At 24.7% G+C, this 19,034-nt stretch overlaps 2 protein-coding genes across 3 annotated transcripts in view; both read right to left on the minus strand.

Moving 5' to 3' along the window:
* LOC111622461 overlaps positions 1-6,973 on the minus strand; it is an 89,536-nt gene extending 82,563 nt beyond the window's left edge. The window contains exons 1-2 of one of the 2 annotated variants that reach the window (XM_023364836.1): positions 6,962-6,973; positions 4,621-4,636 (exon numbers count right to left, since the gene is read on the minus strand). The gene's annotated coding sequence lies outside the window, so the exon portion shown is untranslated. Of the gene's footprint in view, positions 1-3,245; positions 3,576-4,620; positions 4,637-6,961 lie in introns of those variants that run through there. The other variant, XM_023364835.1, reaches the window with a different exon arrangement.
* Positions 6,974-10,418: 3,445 nt separating this feature from the next.
* LOC111622455 (D-beta-hydroxybutyrate dehydrogenase, mitochondrial-like) lies at positions 10,419-17,697 on the minus strand. Its single transcript, XM_023364826.1, has 4 exons — positions 17,549-17,697; positions 16,440-16,834; positions 13,358-13,507; positions 10,419-11,290 (listed from the first exon to the last, which is right to left on the minus strand). The coding sequence occupies exons 2-4, from the start codon at positions 16,762-16,764 to the stop codon at positions 10,782-10,784; spliced, it is 984 nt and encodes a 327-aa protein (XP_023220594.1). The 5' UTR covers positions 16,765-16,834; positions 17,549-17,697; the 3' UTR covers positions 10,419-10,781.
* Positions 17,698-19,034: the final 1,337 nt, after the last annotated feature.

Below are 19,034 nucleotides of genomic sequence, written 5' to 3' on the forward strand. Positions count from 1 at the left end.
CTAATGAATAGTAACAATTTCTTTAATAAAACATTATTTATGTGCATTTATTTCAGATATAATAGTTTTGCAAATAAAAAAAAATGAGGCATGATGATGATAACATGAAAAAGTATCTTAATTAATTATTAACAATTAAAATTTAGAATAATATTTTAACAAATTTCCACAGAGAGTTTAACAGAAAAAAAAAACATGGCTTCTTCATCTTTCTTCAACATACATCCTTTTCCCACCTCAGGAAGAAAGTCTTACGATGGAGTCGACTTTTTATTGTAGGCTCTTATCTGCTTTAATATGTAAATTATGTAAAGAATTTTCCGTCGGAAATGGCTAAAATCGTAAAGGTATATATATATATATTAACATCAATAAAACTATTAAAACTGGTAAATAGCCAAGACAATAATGCATGAGGTGTGAAAAAGACGTATGATGAAGAAAGATGAAGCCCTGTTTTTTCTTCTGTTAAACTTCTTGTAAAAACTTAAAAAAAGTTTTTTAAATTTCAAATGTATTATCGTCCTGGCTATTTACTAGTTTTGCTAGTTTTATTAACGTTAACAGTTAACAAGTTATATAAAACTTGTATCCTAATCCACAGGTAGCGGGAGAAATTGCTCCTCATGCGATAAAAGTTTATCGAATTGAATTGAATTGATTAAGAAAATTTAAAATTTAATTTAATTAATGTCATAAATAATAATTATCATTAAATTTAAATTACATTTTTGTACTTTATTTACGAATTTATTGTTTCGTGTGCAAAAATCGAAATAAAAAATGACATTTTTATAAAAATATACAAACAGAGAATCACTAGAAAATAACAATTAAAATGAAATGTAATTATTGTATTCTAAGAAAATATCATTCATTAGGCATTAAATCGTTAATCTAATAAATTTATTACTGTATTAATGCAATTACAGTTTGAATATGTAAATAATTTGTAAGACATTTATTTAATAAATTTTATTCATTATTTGATAAAGTTACACAATTTTTATTTTCTATTTCTTGTTATTGCGTAAGATGCAAAACAATTTAAATATTTAATTATGAATATTAAAAAATGACGTTTAAACGAAGTTGAATAACAAAAAAATATTAAATCATTTATTATTACATATTAAATAAGATCTTAAAACAGAATTTTATTTTTTTTTTTGTGCATATCTAACGAATAAAATAGATGTTTTATTTTTATGACTTATTTAATTAATAAATAATTAATATTTAAAATTTTATACAGAGCTTCATGGAATAAGCGAAAAACATGTCAGCCTTTCAATGTTGTATTAAATTAAAATTTAAAATCTGTTGTATCAAATATAATTATATTCGACAAGATTTTTAAATTTTTATGATAATAATATTTTATAAAATCTTTATACAATAATAAGTTCTTAAATTACCATTAAAAGGTTTTTGGTTTTGAAGGCATTTTATGTTTTATTTATCTGAAGATTATTCAATATATAAAAAAATCTAAACATTATTTGTTATTAATAATACTTTTTATCCAATTTTAGGAGTAATGTAAAACGTTTTATCTTAATTACGGTATATTTACCGTAATTAAGATAAAAAGTTTTACATCACTCTTAAAATTGAATAAAAAGTATTATTTAAAAAGTAATAAATTCTGCGATGTAATTTTATAATAAATTAGAAATTATATTAAATTAACATATGTTAATACAGTGTAAATAAAAAACAAATAAATTTATATATCTACTTTTTATGCATTTTAAGTTCAAAAATAAACAATAATTTTTAATGAAAGTAATTATACGTAGAAAATTAAACGTGACTGAATTTTCATAAACTTAGAAAACAACTGCACTTCGTAATCGAATCAACATATAAACAAAATATAATTTAATTTTTTAAACTATTATTTACATAAGCTTAATTGTTTTGACTGAGCACTAAATAAAATTTTGGCATTCAAAAAAGATGATATTTTTACAGTTTAATATTGGAAAATATAATTAATCCCATGTTTAAATTCATGAACATTATACTTTTATAATTTTAGAACAATACAAAGATTTAAATTTTAGAAAATTCAGATATAATTTACAAAAATAAAACTTTTAACAGTAATGATAATTAAATGTTAAAAGTTTTAAATGATATTATATTCTCTGATTAAATTACCATTAAGAGTCTGTTTTAATATCATAGAATAATTTAAAAGAACTGTCGTAATTCCGTTCAATTACTCGCAATATTTCTGAAATTGTTTTTTTCTGTCGGAATAATTTTTGCATGTAGATTTTCATTCAATTTTTAATTAAAAAGTAGTTTTAAATAGATTTAATTGCCATTTTCTGTTCGCTAAATATTTTAATTCTTATATCCGAATTAGTTTTGTGTAGAAAATAGCTTCTAATTAAGTAAAATTAGAATTGAAGAAGAAACGTAATCTGAAATTCCTTATTAAATTCTGTTTTATTAAGAAAAAGAAAATCTTATCACTCTTGTACACTGTAAAAGAAACAAGAGTATTTCAGTTTAGAAAAAATACCCTTTGCTATGTATAGGCTATATGTATACTGTATATATAAACATAATATTTCTTCATTTAATTTCTCAATGAGTTTATAGATTACAAAACTAATAATAAAAATTATTAATTTTATTATATTTTTTCTAAACACGAAGTGCTTGACGATCTTTCACTGAAAGAGGAAAATACTAATTTCAATTTCCGATTGATTCGGAAATGTCAACGTTAGAAATTTCGTCTGCCTTCATCTAGAAGTGATGGTTGTCATGGCTACAGCATCCCAATAGAACCTATTCAGTCATCTTAGATGTTGTATATCAAATATTCTAAAAGTAAAATTTTGTTTCAATTGCCGGATTCCAAATATTTCAACATGGCTTAATACGATAAATTCAATAAATCTACAAGAATATAAAATATTATAGTTATTGTTTTTTTTAGTTTTTATTTTTTTATTTTTTTTGTAAACATAACGACTGTCATATAAATTTATGAGATATTTAATGTATTACCATTATAATTTTATATTGTAAATTTTTTAAAATGATGTATATATTTTGATTTTTTATATATTCCATTTGTTTAATATGTGTGTTAAATAAATATTTATTAGTTTATTTAATATATATATGAAAAATAAGAAAAAGTTATAAAAATATTACGTATAACATTTATAACAATATAAATTATTTTAAATTAAAAAAAATTGTAAATAATTTAAACTCACTTTATAAATGCTCGAATTGATTTGAATTAATTAAGGATTTATAATCCTTGTTGAATTTTCAATGAATGATGTTATCTTGAAAGAATTAAGTAGTGTAAAGAACAGATCTGTGGTTGCCATGACACCTGAGACAAAACACACACTGAAATGAAAGCCTACACGGAAATTCTAAATTTATCTCTCGATCGTTTTTCGATTGTTTATCTCTCGCTAAGTGACACGAGCCACTAACTACGTTCGTAAATTCAGTTTACAGGATGAGTGTGACACGATATTCGACTGAATATTTTCTAAAAATAATACATAGATATAAATTTCCGTACTCTTAGAATGGAGTTCAGTAAAATGAAGATAAATATTTCATCTGTAATATATGTATAGATTTAATAATATCTTTCTAAATGACTGTTTTATAATGACTTCATAAATTTCTGAAGATAGTATTGTAGTATGTTATTTTCCGATCATTATGGAAATTTTATTAGACCTCTGAATATGAGATAGAACGATGATTGAAAATCAATGTATAAAAATGGCAGTTATCTGATATAATTGACACCTAATAAGTATAATTCAAATACTTCTTATTAATATGTATATATATAGCCTGTATATATAGTAATTTGAAATGGTTTGTAGTTATAAAGTATTCAGAAAAATTATACGAGTTATTTCTGAAAACAAAATCAAAATTGATGTTTAAAATCAACTGCTGAAAATATATGTAAAGTCTATGTAACTTCATAAGCTGTAAGTGTATATAATTTTAAATGCTGTAAGATATAAATGTATAATTAATATTTAAAATTTAAAAAAATAAAACATGAAGTTATGAAACCTTATTACATACGGTTTTATATTACAAAATAATTTTAAAATATAATAAGACTAAAATATTATCATCAAACAAGATAATTAATTTTATTATTTAAAGAATTTAATATAATGTTTAGTAATATAAATGGTAATTTTAACTTCTAATTTACATAAAAAAACAGGAAAATTATAAAAATAATTATTTTACAATTTAGTTCTATAAAACTAGGGGGGAAATTAAAAAACAATGATGAGAATATTCGTCCATCAATCTTATTGACTAATTATAAAATTATAATTTTAAGTTTTGTTAATCTTTTAAAATTAATCTTTAAACATTTTGAAATCCCACGAATATGTTTAAAAAAGTTGTAATTTAATTACCAAATGTACGAAGATTAAAATATGTGAATAATATTTAAAAATTTTTAAATTTATCTTTACTTAAATTAATAAATTGTATATTAAGTTTATTTATCAAACGATTAATTATTAGGCTTATTCCTAAAATTTTAATACATAAAACTAGTAGCAATAAATAACGCAATGAATGGATTACCTGTATTAAGTGCCATCTGTTGATTAAAATAGGAAATAATCAATGCTATTTCAATAAATTTAGAAAAATATATAAAATAATTTCAACAAAAATAATGCGTTTATTAATTATATTAATTGTACATTATTATTTTTGTAAAAAATTAAATTTTAGCTGATTTACTTGCTTTATACAAATATTTAAAATGATCTCAATTTTAAAGGTAAGAAAAGAATTGTGCAGTTCAACAACGAAAATTTATATGAACATTTTTCAATACTTATTATTAAATGAAATTACAAGTTTACATATCTATTAAAATAAAGGGTAAAAAATTATAGATTTAAACCTAATAAAACGTTAAATAACTAATATAAATTTTTTACTTTACTCAACTGAGTTTAGTACTTTAATATTTTAATAATATACAAGTATTACATGATTATAAATAGCAAAGATATATTTAATTCATTCGTTTTAAATTATTCAAAATATATTGATGTCCTTATTTGAAGCATTTTGAGAATATTCTATTAAGTTATATCAAAATATTAGAAGATAAGATAAATTGATCCATCGCTTCGGTTGCTTGAAAATAGATAGAATAATTTATGAACAACTTTTAAGAGTTTAAATAAGAAAGAGAAAACAGAAAAAATGGTTTCTTTTATTGTGTCAAGATTGCATGTCAATTTAAAATTTTTAGGACTGCTTATTCGAAAATTTTTAAAAGAAATATTATAATATATCTTGAAAATACCTTCGGTGTAACCTCATACTGTCATCATCAATCTCTGTTCATAGTTCTTCAAAATGTTCTGAACGTCTTTGCCTCAAGAAGTGAAATCTTCAGTATCATTATTATTACTTTAATGTCAAAGTTTGCCAATTCTCAATCTAGAATGTCAGGAAATTCCTCAGAGAGCATTTCCAAAATAATAATAACCGTAAATATCGAAATATACTATTCATCTTTAAGTATCAATAATGTTAACAACACAACTAAAAAATCAATTACAATTCTTTGATTTAATAAATAATTTATTAGTAAACATGTAATGTTATATGTTATATTTTAAAATTATTGCAGAATTTATTATCTTGAGAATCTCTATAAATTTAAATTTATGTATGTATAATATACATATAACTATTAAGAATTATATAAGTAAATTTTATGTTTCTTTAATATTAACCGTAATTTCTTATGACTAACAATAATTCATGATTGATTCATGCTTCATAATTTATGTTAAACAAAGCGTTTAAGTGTATGTGTATTTTATATTGTCTATCATAAGATAATATAATTAATATTTTTTAAATATAGAATTTAATTTAATCCACGTAATTTTTAATATTTTAAAAATTTATTAATTTATTATTGTTATTATATATTTTACTGTAAATTAGCTTTCTCAAGTTATGCTGTGGTTTGAATTGTGATTCTGATGATAGATATAAAAACTCCCATAGTATTAGCCTATAATGAATTGTAGATAGTACTGGATGTAATTCATAAATAATTGATGTAAAACTTTTAAGTAAATAATTTATGTAGCACGTAGTATTTTAAAATTAATGTAAAGTTTCACAGATGCATGTATCTTAAACGTAAACGTAAAGCTTTACTTTATATACGAGATATTTTTTTACTGCCATTTTAATTGAGGAATAGTTACTTTACTATGCATTGTCATTAAATTATTTTTTCTTTTTCTATTTTTTAAATATATATTAATGAAAAATTATTTGATTATCGGTACAATTTAAGTAAAAATTACATAATTATAAAATAAATTTATACTCTACAGCAGTGTTTTTCAACCTTTTTTTTATCACAGTTGAACCTACAGTTAAATTTCCGTGAAAAAGTCCGTGATTTAAAGTTCTTTGTAAACATTCTATCGTCATATTACTTGCCACTTAACATAATTCTTTGTTTTATATTTTTTGTGNACGTTAAATAACTAATATAAATTTTTTACTTTACTCAACTGAGTTTAGTACTTTAATATTTTAATAATATACAAGTATTACATGATTATAAATAGCAAAGATATATTTAATTCATTCGTTTTAAATTATTCAAAATATATTGATGTCCTTATTTGAAGCATTTTGAGAATATTCTATTAAGTTATATCAAAATATTAGAAGATAAGATAAATTGATCCATCGCTTCGGTTGCTTGAAAATAGATAGAATAATTTATGAACAACTTTTAAGAGTTTAAATAAGAAAGAGAAAACAGAAAAAATGGTTTCTTTTATTGTGTCAAGATTGCATGTCAATTTAAAATTTTTAGGACTGCTTATTCGAAAATTTTTAAAAGAAATATTATAATATATCTTGAAAATACCTTCGGTGTAACCTCATACTGTCATCATCAATCTCTGTTCATAGTTCTTCAAAATGTTCTGAACGTCTTTGCCTCAAGAAGTGAAATCTTCAGTATCATTATTATTACTTTAATGTCAAAGTTTGCCAATTCTCAATCTAGAATGTCAGGAAATTCCTCAGAGAGCATTTCCAAAATAATAATAACCGTAAATATCGAAATATACTATTCATCTTTAAGTATCAATAATGTTAACAACACAACTAAAAAATCAATTACAATTCTTTGATTTAATAAATAATTTATTAGTAAACATGTAATGTTATATGTTATATTTTAAAATTATTGCAGAATTTATTATCTTGAGAATCTCTATAAATTTAAATTTATGTATGTATAATATACATATAACTATTAAGAATTATATAAGTAAATTTTATGTTTCTTTAATATTAACCGTAATTTCTTATGACTAACAATAATTCATGATTGATTCATGCTTCATAATTTATGTTAAACAAAGCGTTTAAGTGTATGTGTATTTTATATTGTCTATCATAAGATAATATAATTAATATTTTTTAAATATAGAATTTAATTTAATCCACGTAATTTTTAATATTTTAAAAATTTATTAATTTATTATTGTTATTATATATTTTACTGTAAATTAGCTTTCTCAAGTTATGCTGTGGTTTGAATTGTGATTCTGATGATAGATATAAAAACTCCCATAGTATTAGCCTATAATGAATTGTAGATAGTACTGGATGTAATTCATAAATAATTGATGTAAAACTTTTAAGTAAATAATTTATGTAGCACGTAGTATTTTAAAATTAATGTAAAGTTTCACAGATGCATGTATCTTAAACGTAAACGTAAAGCTTTACTTTATATACGAGATATTTTTTTACTGCCATTTTAATTGAGGAATAGTTACTTTACTATGCATTGTCATTAAATTATTTTTTCTTTTTCTATTTTTTAAATATATATTAATGAAAAATTATTTGATTATCGGTACAATTTAAGTAAAAATTACATAATTATAAAATAAATTTATACTCTACAGCAGTGTTTTTCAACCTTTTTTTTATCACAGTTGAACCTACAGTTAAATTTCCGTGAAAAAGTCCGTGATTTAAAGTTCTTTGTAAACATTCTATCGTCATATTACTTGCCACTTAACATAATTCTTTGTTTTATATTTTTTGTGAATTAAATAAAACAGTATTGTTGTTCCGTAAAATAGGAGCAGGCTACAACAATAGTTGATTTTCATTTACATAAGAAAAGCAATTAACTAAATCTTAATTTGCATTTAAAAGTGGCACGATAATGGCTTTTATAAATCTGCTAAGTGTCCTGCTATTTCTAAGTTAAAATAATTTGAACTAAATATGGACAATTACAGATACATTTTTGATACTTTTCTAGCAGGATAAGTGTTAAAAAAAATTTCATTTTAAATTAAATAACTCAGTGTTATGCTCACATAATTTTGCATACAATATATTTTTCTACTATATTATGTATATGTTTATTTATTATAACAATGAATTTAATATTTCATTGTATAATCATTGTATAATCAATTTAAAGAAGTTTTAATTTTGACATGTACACTTATTGTTCTTTAGGCTTCTTTCGAAATTATTTATTTAATAACCTACAAAATAACCGGTTGAAAATCACTGCTCTACAGGATCAGAGATAAGCAACCTTTTTGATTGCCGTGCCAAAGTAAAACAATTTAATAATTCAGCATACTAGTTTTATTTCGCAATATGACCTATGTTTAACATTCCAAGATTCAACAGAAAGCACCATTTTTGGCGGAGAATAACGTTATCGAATCTAACCAATTTTAAAACATTTTCAAACCATAGCAGTAAATTGATAGATTTTATTTCATGGATTATCAATATTATTATTAATATAAATAATTTAGAATAAAAAAATAATTTACTTTATAATTACAAGCAAATTTAATACGGAACAATATTCATATTTCTATTGCAAGTAGTATAACATATCTGACATTATTTAGTCAATAATTATTACAGGTAGCAACTAAGTATGAAAGAGAAAATAATTAATCTCGGAAAGCATCATTACACTCTATTATATATGTTATACACGTCTATTATTTCATAAAAACTAAAAACTGAAGCTTCATCAATGAATGATTATGAACAAATTTTTAGTAAATCTAAACAAAGTAGATGTAATTTCGAAATAGTCGAATAGTGAAGAGAATATACGACAAAATTTATAAGAGTAAAAATGGACAGAAGTTTATTTTGGTACGTGTTTTGGCAACTTTATTAATGGTAGAAGTTTATTTTTAACTGTCAGAGAATTAATTATAAATGTTAATTATTATATTTCATTGCTCAATTTTTTCACGATGATATAAGACAGGACCATGCTTCATGCAATTTTCAATCGCAAATTCAATTTTTTAAATACTGTAGTTAAGTATAAAAAGCATGGTTGTTCTTTATTATATTAAAATTCAATATTGTTTATTCTCGATTGTCAACAGACATTAAATGCATTTTTTAAAATATAGGCTGTATAAATTAAACAATTAATTTCTGACCTAATGTATGACCCGCATTAGCTTATTTACACTGGCATGTTTATCATTATTTATATACTATTTCAAAACGTGTAAACTTTAGAAAAGTCAACAAGAATCAATAGACATTGCCGCAAATGAATCTTATAAAGACCTATTTAAAGAAGAGAATTTGTTAAATATTTATAAATCTCTGCCAGAAGAGAATTTTTAAAGTCTTAAAAGGCGTTTCCAAAGGGAATATTTTCTAGTTTTGCCTTCTTAGTATCTTTGTGAACAAATCTAAAAATAAAATATATAAAATCAAAATATATAACATTATGTAAACGAATATCTAAAGAATTTTAGTATTGGGTGCCACAAAATTTATCACCAATGTTGATAGCATTCTTTCGATAAATTAATTTGCAAATTTCTCATTTATTTATGTCCGTTTGCTGCATTTGTATCACACATATGGAGTGATTACAAATATTCTCTCTTCATAATAAAATTAAAATTAAAGTTAGAAATAATTTGGAATTTATGCCTGACGGTGGATAGTCAGTCTCAAAATTTAACTATTTAAACAGAAGAATTAGCAGAAAAATGTTCCATCGACGACATAAGATGTTACAGAAGAAAATAAAATTTAATATACTTTTATGAATAATATTTCAAATTTTCTACAGAAAATTATATTATATTGTTATAGTTACAGGAAAAAATATCTAAATATTTGTTTCATGTGTAAAAGAGTTATTATAATAAAAGAAATAGGACTAACTTAAGGAAAAGTTTATTATTTTAATATTTTATATAAAAATTATAAAACATTATAAAACATAGATATATAAATTTAATGAATTGAGTAAAAATTAAATTTACTATAAAATCAAGGTACTGTACATTTGCTGAAATATTGTGTAAAGAAAAACATTACTGTAGAACCATTAACCAAGACAAAGACGTTGAAAATCAGCAATAGAACGAATGAATAAAATTATGAATTGCAATCTTTCAACTAAGATCAGTCTTCTTCATAAATATGTATGAATCAAATTATTATTAAAAAATTTCTGGAAGTATAAGAAATACGGGGAAAAAGAAAATATCTAATTTGTCTTCTGGTATATCATACAAAACAAAACAGCATCCAAAAGTTTCGATAACTTTTCTTTTCAAACTTTCTTGTCGAGGAAAAAATTAATCAAATCATATCGAGGTTATAAAACGAATAATTATTTCTGAAATGCCTGAATTTGATGCCAAAGATCAATTACTTTCGACTTGTAAATGTAATGCTTTATTCATTATGAGTCGAAAAAGTGCATCATTCCAGGTTGTTGGGAGTATTTGTAAGAGTTTATAAATAAACTTTGAAGTTGCAGAAGATACAACATATCGAGGAGAGGGAGAATCTCCAAACACAGCTTCTTTTATTGTTTCTAACATAGAAGAGGACTCGATATTTTTAGGACTACCAATTCCAAAATTTTTCAAAGTGATATCGTGATATTTCTGAAAGTATCCTTGATATAGTTTCTTACTTTCATCATCCATTTTCTCCCACATTTCTTCGGAATGTTGTGAATGATTTGCCATGATATTAGTCACTCGAGCGAAATCTCCTGGTTCGATCACTATTACCTTGACACCAAATTTATCCAATTCATAACGCAAAACATCAGAAAATCCTTCCAGGGCATATTTTGTAGCGCAATAAACTGAAATACCTGGATATGCGATTTTTCCATTTATACTCGTAATGTTAATAATTCGACCTGAAAAACAAAAAATTAAAATTAAATGCAATATCGAATATTTTATTTTTATTAATAAAGAAATTAAATTAGTCTATATATCACTTTAAGAAGATTTAGAATAGAGAAATAAATTTAAATTTTACTTTCTTAAAAAACAAAAATACAGTAGTTAAATAATATAAAATTAATATTTTGTTTAAATTTTATTTTGAACAATTTATACTTACTTTTTCTTCAATTTGAACAACGAAATCAAAAAGTAAAAATACAAGTTACATTAATTCATTTAATAGTTATTCATATGATATTGAAATGAGGAAAAATAATTATAATTTAAAAAGTTAATGAAGTTGATTTATATAAACAATTACTTATGATAAAAAATATTATGTGTAGACGTAAAAAATGTATAGGTGTATCCGAGAAAGCCAACAAATAGATAAATATTAAAATAAAGAAAAAAGTCAAATGTCTTTCGGTCCAGACCGGAATTTCGTTAATCGGGGTCTCCAGCCTTAAGCTTTCCGTACTTAGTCTGAATTTTAATGGTGTCTCGCCCCTGTATAACACACTTCTTCTGATAACAATCGGGTCATGCCAGTCATCTACCTAACTCCGTACTCGAGAAAATTTTGAATTGAAATAATGTGACTTCCAATATAGGCCAGAAGTTCGCATGTACCTAATCTGGTAAACACGGTATTTTATCTATGATAATTCTAAAAACAATTTTTCTTGAATTTAATGAATTTTTTATGAACACTTTTAATAAAATCTTTGCTGAAAGATTTATTTACAGATGAAAGGTGTTCCATTCACGATTCGCCCTTACAGATGATTATAAATGAGAACTTAAAAATAAAACAAACTTGAAGATAAACTTAAGATAAAATACTAGCGTCGTTTTAAAGTTTTTGTCTATATTCGAATCTATCGAAGAGTAATAATTATTTCAAAACATTTTAAACATTTTATTCAACATGTTTCTGTTATAAATAGAGAAAATATAGCTCACGAAATTAAATAAGCCTAAATAAGGCTATTTTTTTATATTTTCATTAATAAATGAAAAAAAAAATAATAATAATAACCAAATGTAGCATTTATCTTAAATAAAAATCCAGTAGTGAGTTGCGAAAAATATTTAAGAAACATATTAGCAGTATTAAAAAATTGTGTGTGGCGCTATCTGTTATGAGATTTTACTTTGAAATAATTTTTGTATTATTAATTATAATAAAAAGGTAAATGGATTAATTTTGAAAAACATTTCCCCTAATACATAAAAGTCGCTGCAAAATTTCAGAATATTCGACTAAACTCACAGTTATTAAGCTTCAAAGTGGATGAAAAAAATCGTACCTCCATACAAACGTCCATACATACAGAAAAAAACCCAAGTTTTTTTTATCACCATACTTTCCTTCTGTTATATAACATCCGGGAAAGTGAAAATGAATGGCGGCATTTGGTTATTGCAAAAGAATATACAGTACTTTAAAAATATATATTAGCACTGTTTTCTCAATGATACATTGACTCTTTAATTAAGTTTAAAATATCATAATATAGAATGCAAGTTCAAGAGAAGTAAAAGAAATTATGTTCAAGAGGTTTATAAATTTTCCTGGAAACGCTTTGTTTAGTTAAAACTATAACAACAAGGCAAAAGTACAAAAATCTCTTCTAAACTTTTTCATAAGATTTTAGGATTCTGAAGCTTTAGGATGTCTCAAATTTTATTTACAAATCTTCATTGTAAAATAAATACAATGAAGTTATTTATACGAAAGTTTTTTGCAACATCATTTTATCTAAATGTTTTATCATCAGATTTTTTTATGTTTTAATGTTTTATCATTTTATTCACTTCTGGTGCGTTGTGCATTCGAAGTTGATAGAATGGATCGTTAGATTTTATCCTATCAGCTTACAAATCTGAAAGGACTTTTCAAAACTTCTCTAAAAGATTATTGTGATGATGGAAAACAACATAAGTAGATTAAATCGTAATAGAAAATTCTGTAGTAATAATTAAAACTTTAATACTTGTATTAAAACTTAGTACTTGTATTAGACACAAACCTTTATGTTTCCGAATAAGAGGAAGAAACATTTTGGTCATTCGAATTGTACCATAAAGATTAATATCCAACTGATAGCAGCACTGCCTCCAAGATAACCAATCAAATTCGCCATAAATGCAAACTCCAGCATTGTTTATTAAAACTAGACCTAAATAACACAAAAGAAATATATTAATTATGCTTATGTAGCCTTACTGGAAAAATATCAAATATTTATTTTATATTAAATCTTATGTATAAATGATGTATTTAGTTTTATCTTCACGTGATTTTAGATAAATCTATGTATATAAATACAGTATTAATATTTGTCGTAATTGTAATGTAGTGACCACAATGGCCAAATTAACACGAATTGAAAAGGTTATAAGCCTTTAGACCAGTATTTCCCAACGTGGGCCCACGCCCCACAGGGGGCAATTCGATTGTTAAGAGGGGCAATTCAAAAATGGATTCGTCCAGAGTTTAAGTTAACCGTATAGCCGCTGTTTCGGGACATTCCAATTTTCATCGCGAGTGTTGAGTGTTGAAGTCAACAATTTGACGTCATCAACAACATTCCAACTCGAGTACGAAATGCCTACTACCCAAAATTCCATTCTCAGCAAGATGGATTCCATTCAAATGTCTTACCAATTACCCACAATTCATTGGAAAGTAGCAGTCAACACATCTGTTGAGTGCTGAGTGTGTTGAGTCAGCGCTGACAACAACACTACCTCAACGTTGAAAAAAGGAACGAATTTTAACGAATGTTGAGATCAGCGCTGAGTCAACGTTGAAAATTGGAATGTCCCGTTTATGTTAGGGGGGCATAAGAATTTTAGAAAGGCTTAGGTGGGGCATAGCACAAAAAAGGTTGGGAAACACTGCTTTAGATCCTTCTTATTGTTGAATGTAAATGATTACACTCGGAAATTTCTGACACCAAGTTGGTTACATCTACTATTTCAGTTTTTGAGCTTTTTTTTTTCTGGATTTTAACATGGTATGACAATATTCGTCGTATTCAGGGATGCGAATTTTCCATAAAATTATTTGTTTTTAAATTTTATTGCATTATTACAGTAACTTTACAGTTTTGTGTAACTTCGAGTTATATTAAAATAGTAGATAACATCTTTTATGGAGTAACAAGGAGCGATTTTATGATTTTGGCCTATGATTATGCTAAATGAATGTGACGAATGTAGATTATACTGAAATGGGAATAAATAAAGAATTTTAGATTTTCTTTCTTTTACTAATGCTTATTATTAATGTTGAGATGAACAATCACGGGAATATCTACTTTGTACTAGTGGTCGAACACAATGAATACATTTTCATTTTTTTCAGTTATTCCGTTAATCGTCATTAATTTCAATTTTGTAACGTAATTACTATGAACAGATGAAATTTTATTCTACAATGAATCTACAGTGAAAATTTAAAAACTTAGTACAGTAATTACAATGATAAAAATTATAAGCACTTAAATTTAACATATTCATTATGCCAGACCTTCCATTACAAGAATTTGCTAATAATAAAACAATATTAATTTGTTTTTAAATTAGCTAAAGTGAAAGTTTTATTAGTAAAATTTATTTTTAAGAACGTCAAAAATCCATATTATACATAGTAAGATCCATGTACAGACGCATTGTCATGCAGAAAGTATCATTGTACATTTCGCTACATTTCTGGACATTTTACGTCGTTTGAATGAGTCCATCCGTCATAAATGGTCTGAGGTACAGTACAGTACGTATATTCTGCTACAAATTACCTGATAATAACAATTATACCGTAAAAATTAACTAATTTATTTGTCAATTGCAAAATTATGTCGGACAACTATTTGATAAAACGGAAGAATTTTTCTTAAATACATTGAGAAATTTTGTTTGATAAGAAGTTGTTTCAAATTTTCTGTCCATAAAGTACTAAAAGAGTTTTATTCTTCTCTAATCAATGTCTAACTAAATCCATTGATTTAGCTGATCATAATGGGTCAATGGATAGTGAGGAATAGATATATCCGACCCACAACAGTGGAAAGTTCCATAAAAATTGTGAGGATTCTCATCTTTCACAACAGTAGGTTGAAGCCCTTATCGCGCCACCGGCGCGATAAGGGCTTCAACCTATTCTGCCACCGACTATCGTGATAAAGAATTACAATAAGATTACTTAAAACAAGTTAGAAACTTTATTTTGTAACCTATGTTTAATTTTGTAAACTTTAGAAATATTTAAAGATTTAATACATATTGAATGGGTCATTGGTTATCTTTTACAATGACCCATTTAATATGCATTTTATAAAGTATGCAGTATAAAGAAAAATGAATTTTACAATTCATTTTTCTTTATACTGAGCGTTAATATACTCGATTTTAAAAAAAATAACTTATTTATAATGCATTCTACACGTTATAGTTGTACTTTTGTATGTGTATTTGCTAATAATTTCGTAAATATTTTTTTCCTTAGTTAAACGAATTGCAACATATTTCAAGAAAATATCCTGATGCGTTACATTATGTGTTATGTAATGCAATAATTTAATATATATATTTAATACGTATTAAACAAATGAAACAAACTATAAAAATTAATTTTTGCTAATTCATCCCTAGCTAATTTATTAACAAACTTAAGTTTTATAATTTTTATTTGTTTAATATATACTAAATAATTAGGAAAAACTATTTTCTAAATACTATTTTGTTATTGTTTATTTTGAAATGTTTCAAAAATTTTTAAAATATTTTTAAAACATTTAAAAACAGACATTTAAAAAGTTCATTTATAAAATAATGTTTTAAAAATCGGGAAAAATATTTTTGTCAATTTTATGTGATTTTTACAAATTTTTAGATAATAGAACATTTCAAAATTAAATCAGCTAATTATATATGTAAATAATTGGCTTGTTTACATACTCTACTTAAATAATGTTAGTCAATATTTAAATATATGATTAATAAAGATAATCAAGTATTCAAAATGAAAATAATGTAAGTTATATATATATATAAAACACCTTTTCCCGATAGGCACTAAGAAGACCTTTACAAAATATTAAAACTTACTTTTTTGATTCCATTCGTTCTTGACACATTCTAGAGCGTTTTTGACACTTTCTTCATTTGTAATATCTAAAGGAACTATTTTTAGTCTCTCCGATTTTTGTTGTTTCAACAGATTAGCTCCATTTCCATCGGGAAAGAGACAACCAGCAAACACCGTGCAGCCCAAACTGTGAAGATAAATTGCCATTTTATGTCCTAGTCCACTATCGCAACCGCTAATGAAAACACATTTTTCGAAATTGAATGTTGCTTTTGCCAGTTTCAAATATAAAAATGTTATAAAAATGATTACACCTAAAATACAGTAATAACTGCAGTCTTCCATTGCGAAAGTGAAGCAATCTCGAGTGACGATGTCTGGAATTTAGCGATTTCCTCGAGTGAAGGTCAAACTTCTGAAAACAAGTAAAATTTATGATAGCGAAAGAAAACTTCGATATTGTACATAAATTTTTAGAATCAAGTATTGTATAAAATACAAAATAACACGTTTAAATTTTCTGTTTAACTTTATATTTTATATATTTAAGTTATTTATATATATCGCATATTGATAAAAAAAAGTGATATATATATAGCATTATAAAAAACACAATGTGTTTCATAAAAGCGTACACAGTAAGTACAATATTAGTCTTTACATGGATTTAATAAACATCAACTTGCATAATTATAAAAATTAAATATGAAACTTAGGATGATAAATTTAGATTTAAGTATAAATATTTAAAATAGATCAATTTTAAAAGATATTTGATTTTTACTCTTTATAATTTAAAACTTACAAATGTCAACATTTATTTTATTATTTGATATATCTTTATTAGCTTTGTAAAATTTTAAATATTTAAATACAAGTAGAATTGAAAATATTTTTATGTTGTCTGCTCTAGAAAAATATACAATAGAATAATAGATAGAAAGAAATTAAAAAAAAAAACAAAAACAAGCAGGAAAAATAAAGTTTCAGTCAAATTATTTTGTTAGAATTAATAATAATTACAATACAGACATCTGAGATAAAAACAATTAAGTTATTAAGATTATTATTGCATAATAATTATTACTCAATGCTTACTTATACTAATAATTTAGTAAACTTAAATTACCACAAAATATGAAAGGAATGGCTGACAATAAAGGGAATTGAATGGAGTGTTCACGTTTTATGGTAGACTATGTTTTCGACAGGGTCCTAGAGTAACTCTGTAAAACTTGACCTAAGTCGATGAAAGAAAATCCTTCGTTTTAAGAGTCAATATGGAGATGAATCAAGGGGTTTCGAAATTACATGCAAAAATAGTCCTAGGATTTGTGAGACCCTAGGCAAACTTTATTTTTAAGGCTTATTAAAAGCGCGATTTAGAGGTTATTTTATTTAGGTTAAATAATATGAATACAGGTTTTTGTATTATAGAAACAGACAGTAGAACACACAATAAAGTATACTTACAAAACTGCTCTCCTGCTGTTAGCAGACTGAATTCATCAATTACAGAGATAAATTCAACAAAAAAAAATTTTTTACGTATGTAAAAAAATCCTTCATACACTTAATAAAATTTCTCTCGTTACAAATTCTCTTTAGCAGCCAGTAAGAGAAAGCTAGCAACACTGCTGAACTTTCCTGACATTATTTGTTTTTATCCCTAATAATTACTACCGTTATTTTTGTCTTCAGATTTACACAAACTTTATAATACAAATTTACTCGAAATTACGGTCATTTAGGCCTTTTTTTTTTGTTTTTAACTCTTTCCGTCCTGGGCACTAAGAGAGCTTCTTTTAGCAAGCCCATTATGGGTTCGGTCAGGCCCACAATGGGCCGACCGGGTGGTGAAAATAGGGGCTCGACACATCTGGACAGACCACCACCTGAAAAATTCCAGCGGTTTTTCGATCTGTCCAGATTCGATTCCAGGTCACTATCTTGACCGATCGGCCATCCCGTCTAGGATCATTTACGCTAACGATTACCTTACTCACCTCTTCAACAAATAAAGATATTTTGGTCAAATTTAGATAAAAAATTATGATTAATATTTATCTCAAAGAATTTTATAAAAAAAATAGTTTTTTTCTTTTTAAATATTTTTACCCCAGACCTAAAGTTAGGGGTTGGAAAAATATCAATTTCCTAAAACTATTTTATTAATATATACATATTGAAAAAAAGAATTCAATTGGTTCAGTCTATCAGAAGTTATAAAGAAAAATAACGAAAAAAAATCCTAGTACTGTATTGGAAGTGGGAATGAGTTTTGAAAAAAATTTCAAAACAAATACATTATGTTTAGATAAACCAATAAAAATTTGTACGTACTAAAAGAATTTCATAATGAAAGATTTTTAAGATGCTCCATCCCATTAATATCGCCCTAAACAATGTTCCGATTTTTCTGAAAAGTTTTAGAAACATTTCAACATTTCCCCTTAATACAAAATCTCCCTGCAAAATTTCAGAACACTTTGACAAAACGTAAAGGAGTTATTAAACTTTAAAGTGGGTGAAAAGAATCATGTCCTCCCATATACTAATATCCATACACACAGAAAAAATTCAGTAACGAGTTACATAACTTTTCCCCGCAAAAA

This window comes from Centruroides sculpturatus, unplaced genomic scaffold (assembly GCF_000671375.1).
Source record: "Centruroides sculpturatus isolate CEXI.00-Female unplaced genomic scaffold, Cexi_2.0 scaffold150, whole genome shotgun sequence".
In the NCBI taxonomy this organism is placed as follows: domain Eukaryota; kingdom Metazoa; phylum Arthropoda; class Arachnida; order Scorpiones; family Buthidae; genus Centruroides; species Centruroides sculpturatus.

What these genes read in the sequence shown, in the direction of transcription:
- LOC111622455 (XM_023364826.1), bottom strand. Translation starts at nt 16,764, where the DNA reads ATGGAAGACTGCAGTTATTACTGTATTTTAGGTGTAATCATTTTTATA. An exon ending in GAACGAATGGAATCAAAAAA is followed by an intron (nt 13,508 to 16,439) that starts GTAAGTTTTAAT and finishes TGTGTTATTTAG; the next exon opens with GTCTAGTTTTAATAAACAAT. An exon ending in TCTTATTCGGAAACATAAAG is followed by an intron (nt 11,291 to 13,357) that starts GTTTGTGTCTAA and finishes TTTGTTTTTCAG; the next exon opens with GTCGAATTATTAACATTACG.